Source organism: Priapulus caudatus, unplaced genomic scaffold (assembly GCF_000485595.1).
Source record: "Priapulus caudatus unplaced genomic scaffold, Priapulus_caudatus-5.0.1 Scaffold674, whole genome shotgun sequence".
Classification (NCBI taxonomy): Eukaryota; Metazoa; Priapulida; class Priapulimorpha; order Priapulimorphida; family Priapulidae; genus Priapulus; species Priapulus caudatus.
In genome coordinates, this window is record NW_014577735.1 from 159268 (window position 1) to 170700 (window position 11433).

The 11433-nt window shown below is 45.8% G+C and overlaps 1 protein-coding gene across 1 annotated transcript in view; it reads left to right on the plus strand.

The window, feature by feature from the left end:
- Positions 1 to 7413, plus strand: part of LOC106812684 (malate dehydrogenase-like) — an 18546-nt gene extending 11133 nt beyond the window's left edge. Inside the window, exons 5-8 of the mRNA XM_014816618.1 lie at positions 4858 to 4954; positions 5317 to 5492; positions 5804 to 5929; positions 7045 to 7413. Coding sequence (XP_014672104.1) covers positions 4858 to 4954; positions 5317 to 5492; positions 5804 to 5929; positions 7045 to 7413 — 768 coding nt within the window. The remainder of the gene's footprint in view (positions 1 to 4857; positions 4955 to 5316; positions 5493 to 5803; positions 5930 to 7044) is intronic.
- The last annotated feature ends 4020 nt before the right edge of the window (positions 7414 to 11433 follow it).

Genomic DNA, 11433 nt, shown 5'->3' on the forward strand with positions numbered 1-11433 from the left:
TTACCGGCTGTCTCCGTAGATCTGGGGTGGGCATATGTGTTTCCAGGCGATGAGCCACGGACTGATCGCCGTGACGGTTATGTACGCACGCACACGACTCAAGCAATATTGCAAATTGTTTCAATTCAATGTTCCATCAGTTTGACGTGTTTTGTTTACTGTGCGACGTTCGAGTGGCGCACATGCTGCAGATGACTATGCGGCGAATTGCCGCGATTGAGCCCTTGGCAAAAGAACGGAGGCGCATGCGCACGTGGAGGCGTGCCAGTTCGGTGCGCGTCAAACTACTGTACACCGTTCTACGATTTCCAGGAGTGGAGGTGATAAATAGGTTGGGTGTCTGGTGAGTCTCTTCGCCACGAAAATTTTGAACATGTTAGATTGGGCAGAGGAGATAGTATTTTGTACGACTTCAGCTACATGTAGGCCTCATCTGACTACGACAATTCTCTTTATATGGCCCATCATCACATACGCACGCAGGATTGCGGGCCCGCCGCTTGAAAATTAATCAAAAAATGATGGAACATAAGATCAGTGCGTCGTTTGTGCGCCCAACTTTATGTCAGGATTTTGGGAGAAGCTGACGAGTTGAACAACGAATGCACAGCGGTGGGTTGCTAAGCCGCTGCGCGTATATCAGGCCGCACAATGTTAAATAAATCCAACTTAACTGCAGCAGCGTGTTGCTAGCCCGCGCTGCGCGTATACAGGGCGGCGACATGGTTAAAAAATCCAATTCGAATTGCACATGCGTGTTGCTAGCGCACAGAACGAACTGGTCCGCGATGCACCGCGGGATATCAATGCAGAGCCAGCGAATTGAACATGTCATGGATCAGGGATTCCTGGTGGTTGTGAGGCTCCAACCCATAGAAGCCATTGATGATACTCTTAGGTCAGAGCAAGATGCCGCAATGTGGGAGGCAGCGTTCGAGGCCAGGGTCGATGTGGCCTCTCTGATAGGTTTGTATTCGCGAGTGTGATCCTCCGACCCACTTCTGTCTAGCAGCTCGTCGATGACCATCTCGGGGCGGCACCGCATAAAGTTCTTGAAGGCTGGCTGGTCTTCATGTACGAGTCAGCTAAGATAGGACTGGTGCATGGAACACCAGGCCAAACTGTCGTCGCCTACCGATCCCGGTTCGGTCCGCAGAGAACCTCTCGTGCCTCTTCTCTTTCTCATTCTCTTGATGAACATGGACTGGTGAAGTGCCAGTCTTCCCAATGAGGTTCTGCTGAAGTTGGAGAACCGCAATTTCGTATGTAGGTCGCAGCCTTGTCCGGGATCCTCCATCTCCCTGGGTGGTTCTTCTTCTGGACACGGATCGAAGGCAGAAGCTCTCGTGTCACTCACTCGCATGGAGCCAGTGAGGGTCGAGCAGAATGATGATAGAGATGGGTGGGGGACTCCGTTTATATATATCCTCATGGCTACACCGCTGCGACACGCTAGAGCACGCTAGTCAGATCACGCTGGGCGCGCTACAGACTCGTTCATCACTGTCAGCATGCCCATATTCTGCTGGCATTGTTGGCTTGGACGATGCCGTTAAGATCAGCGAACACTAGTGATGCGCGTAGGTGGTTCTGCGTACACGCTCAGTGCTGACGAACATACAACGAATACCAGTCGGTGTCGCTGTCCCGTTGGAGTCCAAAGCCGTGCTCTGTCGGCCGTGGTCTGGCTGTCCTTCTGGCGTGTACATGCATGGGCGCGTCGGCTCCCGCGATTTTTGCGCATGCACAAAAATCGCGGGACGCAACACAGCCGAATGTACAAGCATTGGCGTTGGCGCGCAGCAGCCTGACGGAACAAGGATAACGAATGCGACGCACACCCAGCGAAAAAGAAACGCACTGGCCAAAATTACTAATTGTTTGCAGGCGCCAGGGCCTTGCGTCAGCGTGTATGGTTGTGACTGGGCCATTAGTTAGAACCAATCATTTGTTAAATTTTGTTCCACAAATCTAGGGGGCAGTTGCCGCCTTGGCCCTTGCCGAACCCCCCCCCCCGCAGGCTACGGCCCTGAATCTATTGTTCAAGTGTGTGGTGAATATTGTGCTCTTGAACTAAACATCTCATTTTCAAATATGTAGATGATACTCGCTGTGTAAATATGTGGCGCTCGACTTTGCCATTAGTTTGAAAGTCACGCTGCAGGGCGCGTTAGTGCTGAGCAATTCGTGGGGGGGGGGCAAAATTCCATCGATACTCGTTATGATGAGGGAACGGGGCGCGCCTCTTGATCGACGTCCATAGTCGTGGGTGGGGTGGGTCTGAGACAAGGCTTTCAACGCATAGCGCACCAAAAATTTTTACAAATAAAGGCCTTTTTAGTGATGATTGTAATTTTGGCTACAGAATCTATGGGGCAGGCCCTGCCCCCGCCTTGCCGCCCACAAGGCTATTGCTGAGCGATGTCACTTTGTTGGCATGTGTGTAAAGAGCTGGGGCCAACTGAGGACCCACCCACGGTCAACCCCACTGCCACCCCAACCCCTCGGCTAGCATACAGGCCCTTAATAAAATTTTAACATTCTACGATTAATGTTCCTCTTTAATACTCTTACATCAATCACATAAAACTCTCATATAGCAATATCCTGTTGCAATTGCTTATTAATAGCTGACATACTCGTTGAGATTTAATGAGGCTTAGCGTAGTGTGTATAGCCCCTTGACAGTTCACAGCAGCATATTATTGTTCTGTTTGCAGACGCAAAAGGCTAAGCCGTAGTACGTGTTTCAATGCGATATTTAACTAGACATTTACTAACTGTGGAAGTTGTGGATCCTTTTTCAGGCACGAATCTTTAATGATAATGAGCCTATGTTCTTTTGTAACGTGGATCGGCCAGAAGTCGAATAGGATATCCATGCTTCATCATGATTCCGCCAGGGTGAATAGTCTTTGCTATGATCAGTAGACTTTGCACTTGTGTGGAAATACGTATTGCATATTCGGCTACAGAAAAGTTTTTAAATTTCCTATAGTAGCTTGACTTTCCTACATTTCTTTAGACTCGGGCTGACGGAAATCAGATGCAGCATTGTAGTGAGATCGCATGATTGCTCCGTCCTGTCGCGTCTGTGCGTGAGGCACGTCAATCAGTTGGTGGCTACAGATCTAACCGCACAAACGTATCGTCTTGATGAATTTGGGGACGTCAGGGGGGGGGGTGGTGAAAAGGGATTCGAGAATGATCGAATTTGGCGGGGGAGGTCCAAAAGGTCAGATGTGTCATGGAGGGGGAATATTCCCCTTAACGTTACCGTATAGCAAGAAAATACGGATTGCGGTCACAGAATCTCAAGCGTTGACTACGCCTCTTAATATTCGATGTATACCGTGTGATGGGGAGGAAACCCATACACCAGCACGAACTTGAGGCGTCAAAGGGCAGTGGAGCGGAAGGTCAGATTCTAGAGATTTTCGTGACAGGCACATGGTCTAACGGACGAGTGCAAAACTTTTTTTGCCTTTCACGCTAGAGACATTTACGATTTTTATCACTATTTATCGAACGTGACCATTGAAATACCACTTTTCGCTGACGAGTGCCGCGAAGAGTAAGTGTCTGGTAACCCTTTTGACCCCTCAAGAGGAGGGTTAAACATGGATTTGTTGACTGTTAATTAAAGGACTCATTGACTCTTTTAGCTATTAGACGCTCACTTCCAACCCGCCCCCCCCTCCCCATCACCACTGTCTCACGCTGCAACGACTTGACGCATATTCCCATGATAAATTTTAATAATAGCGCAGTTCATTAAACGTAACGCGGCGGTGACTGTGTTATTATCTGTACTACCAGTAGGTATACGCAAAGCCGTATCATCAGGTTTTAGATCTGTATTATGTAGTATCAGGAGTAGAATTAAATAGGGAAAGGTTGGTGACATCCAACTAATCAAGGGAAATTCGTGTCCGTTTACGATAGGCCTTAGATACAGCTAACGATTTACTACCTTAACTCACCAACTTGAGCTCAAATCGGTAGACGCGTCATATCGCATACATTACGTGCAAAATCCGTTTTCCCCTCGTATACACCGCAATCCCGGAGATACAGACTATAAACCGTACCGATCATGATTTTCCATTCTATTGGTAGTCACACTCGTATGTGTTAACCTGCCTAACTCGAAACGAAAAGGCACGCTGTAATAGGTCCAAACGGTTTAAGCTCAGCGAGCCAGGCACGCCCCGGCATTGGCCACGGGGCAAGAGGTGCTAGTAAGCTGCTTTTGTTTCGAGTTAGACGGTTATCACAATCGGAGTTTGCTGCAACAAAATGGAAAATCGTGTGTCGTCACGTTCTAGTCTTGTATCTCCGGATGGCCAGTGTAGTAGCCGAGGAAACGAGTCATTCGGCCACGGACTGCTAGGAGGCGAATGTGATTGTGTACGATTGTGAGGCTCAAGTTGGTCTGAAGTTATGCGTAGGTAAATTGTAGTATAACTATAGGCTAGTCAATGACGAATCTCTTGTTTATTGAAGGTAGGCACTCCTTCTCTAATTATTCTACCTTCTGGGGTAGTACTCCTAAGATGATATGCTACTGAGGCCGCGAAACGGGGTGGAGGAGGGCGCATGATTCGGGTTTGCCAGTCGAGTTTAGTCCAGAAGAATACCTGCTACAGTACACGTCAGTTGAGTGCTGTCGCTCTGCGGCACTTGTTTCAGTGTCTTGTCTAACGTAATTAGTTATAGACAGTTATATATAGTAATAGCTAGATCTTTCGTTTGCTTTTGTGGAGAAATTGAATGATTAAAAGTGGGGTATGTAATCATGGTATTGTCAATGATCTAAACGTGTATCTGTTTATGACTTATTAGCTTTTGTTTTAGCCTTTGGAGCTGATAATGCTAGACGTGAAGCCATTAATGGGTGTACTGGAAGGTGTCCTAATGGAACTGAATGACTGTGCATTCCCCTTGCTCAGAGGTGATACATAGTAAATTTTGTCCTTATTCTAGTCCTAGTGAGAAAGAGCAGGATAGGACAATATGTAAAGAGTATAGGATAGTTATTTATCTTGTATTCTTTTTATATCTGATGATTCCCTGATGTATTTTTTTCGTTTGGCTCCTCCTCAAATAGTATGCTTCATGCTTACTAGAATTATACCACCATTGAGTAAATGTAAATGTCCAGTTCTGCATCTAAATGAAGATGTAGATGTAGGTATTGTTCTGACATTTAAATACACATTTTTCTAATAGTATCTTTTCAAACACATCGGCTAACTTTGACTAATTTAAGAAGCAAGTTTGTAATGTGGATATCCCTGTTACAATTTTATTCAGGAATCATTGCAACGGCTGATGAAGAGACAGCATTTACTAACGTTGATGCAGCTCTACTACTAAGTGCCATGCCAAGAAAATGGGGAATGGAACGAAAGGATCTACTTGCTGCAAATGTGAAAATGGTCAGAAGTCAAGGAAAGGCATTAAACAAATGGGCCAAGAAAAGCGTGAAGGTATGCGTGATAGCACTGCACATGGTATTTTTCAATCTTTGTTTTATTTTAGATGCTGACTGAGCAAACTTATTTGAGTGAAAGACATCTGTGTGCCATATATATTATGGGCATTATAATAAAATTCATGATGATAAGATGTAATGATTATCTGAGCTTGCTATTTCTCATTCAAAGTGTGAACCAATAGTTTACTGTAATGAGCTCATGAGTGAGTAAAAGTACATTTGTTTCTATTTGCCCTTGTTGGATTGTTTGATTATGATTGGGAAAGTGATTCTCATTATTCTAATATTACTGTGTATTATCAGGTAGTGGTTGTGGAAATTCAGCAAACACCAGTGCAGCCCATTGCAGCAAAATACGCTCCGTCAATCCCATCAAGAAATTTTTCTGCCATGACTAGACTTGACCAGAACCGAGCTCAATCGCAGGTACAGTAGTTATTACATCAAATCTAAATGGGCTACATATTTTTTACATATTATTTAAGTGGTGATAAATGTATTTGCATATAACACACTTGGCATCAAACATAACTGTGGAAGGGATACGTTTCCTCTAAGAAGTTGAGAGTATGATCATGTATGCAGTGTATGTGTGAGTAAATAATAAGCCACATACTATAAATAGGTCTATAATTTACGCATCGACGTTTGTTCATAAACAGTAGTTCATTTCGAAACGTTTTAGTTTTGGGCCAGGCTGACATGACACCGGAGGCGCCAGCCGGGGTCAGAAGCTGCCACAACTGAAAACGGTGGCCATTAGGTTTGCCAAGAATCTTTCATTGTTGCCACCGTAATAACAAGCAGACGGAAAGGACTAATACAACAAGAAAAGAGGTACAAATGTATATTTGTATCCTAAATGCTAATATTAACGCCCGGAAAGATATTAATTTTATGAAGGACGAATAGTATGAACAGTATCAACATATATATACGACGTGCACACTATATTGTCGGTTAGATAATAGTAAATGAAAAATCTTTTGCGATCTGCTCTAAATTAATAATAAATAAACACGACCATCTTGTAGGCCTGCAGAGATAACCTGAAACAGTTGCATATGCTTAACTTTTAAAGCAGGTGAGTGTCAGGCCAGTGGCGGCACACGCCGTGGGGAGGGGACAAGTGTCCCGTTGGAATCAGGGAGCAAAACGGTATAGACCTTGAGTTAAAACATGTTTTAGAAGGAGAGGATGCTTAATTAAATATTGATACCATAAAACTTTAGTATGAGAACGTGCCGTATTGTAACACCTATTTCGCTGAAACAGTATCTTCAGAATCCTAGAGAAATGTATACCATTTAAAGCCTGATAGTAAATTTGGACAATGTGTTGCGATGAACCCCTAATTAGCGTTCAAGAGCAATAGGCCTAATGCTATCCGCGTGCAAATACTAGCGAGCATAGTAGCGACAGTTGTTTATGCTGTTAGAACATTGTCTATGATACGAATTGATGTGAACACTTACAGTAGAAGTCAAACCTTGAAAATGCTTCACGGTGAAGTGGTTTTCACTGCTGTCTGTCAATAGAATGCGGCCGCCAGGGTGAGAGAGAGTGGAGTGGGGGTGGACGCCGTGTCCGGCATCGTTGTCTGGGGCAACCACTCCTCCAGCCAGATCCCAGACGTGTCGCACGCATCTGTCGAGAAAGATGGACGAGTGATGTCTGTGTGTGAGGCGGTCGGTGGCAATGAGTGGCTGAAGGAGAGCTTTGTCAAGGTGCGAGAACAATGCATTTTTGAAAACGAAATAAGTTCCGTCGTGCATCACTTTGCATCATCATTAGTATCGATTAGGCACAAACCCTTTGCGTTCCAGCCAGAAACTGCCTGGACCCAGTCCGAACTGGAAATGAATCAAGTTCGCCCTCCCGCCACCGCGTTCTCGCTCATTGCATATATCTAGGATACTACTAATACAGATCTAAAATCTATCATAGACTTTGCTATACCTGTAGTACAGTAATAAAGATACAGCTGTGTAACTTTAATGACTTCACTATATTAACATGTTATCATGGATATGCATCGAGTGCGAGCGTAGTGGTGGTGGTGGGAGGAGATTGGGGAGGGTGGTGGGGAGGGGGAGGGTGGGGGGAGGGGGTGGGTGGAGATATCAGACATTTTCTGAGGACATGGTCTAACGGACCGAGTGCAAAACTTTTTTGTTTCAGCGCTGACCTACCATTTTTATCACTTTATTGAAAGGACCATGAAATGTGCTTTCCGCTGACGTGCGAAGAGTAAGTGTCTGATAACCTTTTGACCCTCAAGAGGAGGGGTAAACACGGATTTGTTGACTGTTAACAAAGGACTGAACTGCTTTTGCTATTAGAGCCCCCTGACCTTTCCCCCACTGCCCTTTGACCTCCAATTTCGTGCTGGTGATGGGTTTCCTCCCCATCACACTATACATCGAATATTAAGAGCGTAGGTCAAGCCGTTGAGATTTGTGCCGCAATTCCGTATTTCTTCCTATACCTTAAGTTAAGGGGGAAATATTCCCCCTCCATTGACACATCTTGACCTTTGACCCTTGACCCCCAAATTCGACATCCCGAGTCCTTTTCACAACCCCCCCCCCTGACGTCCCAAATATCAAGACCGTACGTTGAGCGGTTAAGATTTGTGCCCAACTGTTGACGGACGCACAGACGGACAGACGGACAATCATGCGATTCTACAAGCTGCATCTGATTTCGTCAGCCGAGCTAAAAAATGTGAAGTCAAGTATATAGAAATTAAAAACTTTTTTTACCGAAATATGCAATACGTATTTACACAATGCAAAGCTTACTTGATCATAGCCAAAGACATCACCATTGGCGATCATATGAAGCAAGGAATATCCTATTCGACTGGCCGCTCCAGTTACAAGAACATGGATCATTTCTATTGAAAAGTTCTGCCTGAAAAAGGATCCAAACTTTCACATTAGTAAATTCTATTAAATAGCATTGAAACACTACCTATGTAGCCTTTTGCTCTGCAACAGGAACAAAATATGCTGTGAACATACACACTACACAAGCTCATAAATCTACAACGATATTTTCATATAATAAGCCAATGCAACAGGATATTGCATAATGAGAGTTTAGTGATTGATGTAAGATGTTAAAGAGGAACATTAATGTAGAATTTAAAATTTTATTTAGGGCTGTAGCTAGCAGGGGGGGGGGCAGTGGGTTGGTGGGTGGGTCTCAGTTGCCCCAGGCCTTTAAAATGCCAACAGTGAACTGTTCACGCATAGCTTGTGGGGGCAAGGGGGGCAGCTGACCCCTAGATTTTGTAGCAAAATTAAAATACACCTAAAAAGGCTTTATTTTGTAAAGATTTTTTTGGTCGCTTATCCGTGAAAGCCTTGTCTCAGACCCACCCCACCACACTATGGACGTCGATCAAGAGCTGCGCCCGTCCCTCATCATTACAGTTATCATGAAATTTTGCCCCCCCCCAGAATTTGCTCAGCCTACGGCCCTGCAGGTACTTTCAACTATGGCAAAGTGAGGCACATATTTACACAGCGAGTATCATCTACACTATTGAAATTAGATGTTTAGTTCGAAGAGCAAATATTCACCAGACACTTGAACAATAGAATTCAGGGCCGTAGCCTGCGGGGGGGGGCAAGGGCCAAGGGGGCAGCTGCCCCCCTAGATTTTGGAACAAAATTTAAAAAATGAATTGTTCTACTAATGGCCCAGTCACACATACATGACGCACGGCCTGCGCACTGAAAAATTAGTAATTTTGGCCAGTGCGTTGTTTTTCGCTGGGTGTGCGTCAGCATTCGTTACTTGTTCGTCGAGCGTGCTGGGCCAACGCATTCGTTGTCATTCGCTGTGTGCGTCAGGATTTTTTTGTGCATGCGCAAAAATGTGCGCGGAGCTCGACGCATGAATGTACACGCCAGAAGGACGCCAGACACGCGCAGAGCACGCTGGACCAACGACAGACACACGCTGGGTATTCGTTGTATGTTCGTCAGCTGAGGTGTAGCGAACACCTAGCGCACACCTAGTGTGCTTCTAACGCATGTCCAGCAAACATGCAGCAAATATGGGCATGCTGAACGAGTGCTGAACGAGTCTGTAGCGCGCCCAGCGTTCTACTAGCGTGTTCCTAGCGTGTACGCAGCGTGTAGCCATGAGGTATATATAAACGGGTCCCGCCCCCACCTCATCATCACTTCTCCTCCGACCCTCATGGCTCCATGGGTGATGACAGAGGTTCCTGCTGATCGTGTCTAGAAGAACCACCGCAGAAGATGGAGGATCCCGACAGGCTGCGACTACAATACGAAATTGCGGTTCTCCAACTTCAGCAGAACCTCATGGAACTGGCACTTCACCAAGTCCATGTCATCAAGAGAATGAGAAAGAAGAAAGGTCAACGGAGGTTCTGGGTCCGACCGTGGATCGGTAGGCGACGACAGTTTGGCCTGTATGACCAGCTACTTGCTGAACTCCGTAATGAAGACCAGGCAGCCTTCAAGAACTTCATGCGGATGCCCCCGAGATGTTCGACGAGCTGCTAACCAGAATGGGTCACGAGATCACCATGCAGAATACAACCTACAGAGAGGCCCTCGACCCTGGCCTGAAGCTTGCCCTCACTCTGCGGCATCTTGCCTCTGGGACCAAGTATCACTCAATGTTCTATGGGTGGAGCCTCACAACACCATATCCCTGATCATGACCTGTTCATTCGCTGGCTGTGCATTGAATGCGCGGTGCATGCGCGGACCATTCGTTCCGTGCGCTAGCAACACGCTGTGCATTCGTTGGATTTTTTAACATGTGCGCCCTGTATACGCGCAGCGCGCTAGCAACACGCTGTGCATTCGTTGGATTTTTTAACATGTGCGGCCTGTATACGCGCAGCGTGCTAGCAACACGCTGTGCATTCGTTGTCAACTCGCTAGCTTCTCCCAAATCCTGACAAAAGTTGGCGCGCACAAGACGCACTGATCTTATTTTCCATTTTTTGATTAATTTTCAATGCGCGGGCCGTGCGTTGCGTATGTGTGACTGGGCCATAAAAGAGAATTGTCGTAGTCAGAATGAAGGCCGTACATGTACTGAAAGTGCTACAAATACTATCTCCTGCGATCTACATGTTCAAAATTTTCTGGGGAAGAACTCACAGACACCCCAACCTATTTATCACCCCTCCTGGAAATCGTAGAACCGGTGTACCATAGTTTGGACGCTCGCCCGAAACTGGACGCTCCTAAGTGCGCATGCGCCTCTTCTTTTGCAAGGGCTCATGCGCGGCATGCGCAGTAGTCATCTGCGCATCTCGCCCATCGAAACGGTCGCAATAAACAAACCAGGTCACTGATGGAAACATTTGATTGAAACAATTTGCAATATTGTTGAGTTCGTGCGTGACGTACACTGACGTCACGCGATCAGTCTGGCTCATGGAAACATATGCCCACCCCAAATTCTACGGGACACCGGTGTACCGGCGTATTTGGACGCTCGTAGTATTTGGACGCTCTGTAGGCATGCTTTTGTTTTGCTCTTGTTTTCTTTTTGTTTGAATCTTGTTTTGCACGGCCGTAGGAAATAGTAGAAATGCTCTTTTTTCTTTTGTTTCGCCTTGTAACCTGACACACATAACACAGTCTTACTAATTTAATACATATTGCAAATTGTTTCAATCAAATGTTTCCATCAGTGACAGGAAAGTCCGCCATGTTTGTTTATTGCGACCGTGTCGAAGGGCAAGATGCGCAGATGACTAATGCGCATATACACCCGTTGACAGTTTCACACTGCGCATGCGCTTAAGCTTAAGGTCAAAGTTCGGAAGGAGTTTCCGTCCCAAAATTGCGAGTAAAATTCTTCACTCGTGTGAAACGTGTCGTGTGAAGGGCTGTTATAACAGATCGTATTGGCTTAAGAAAGACTTTTAT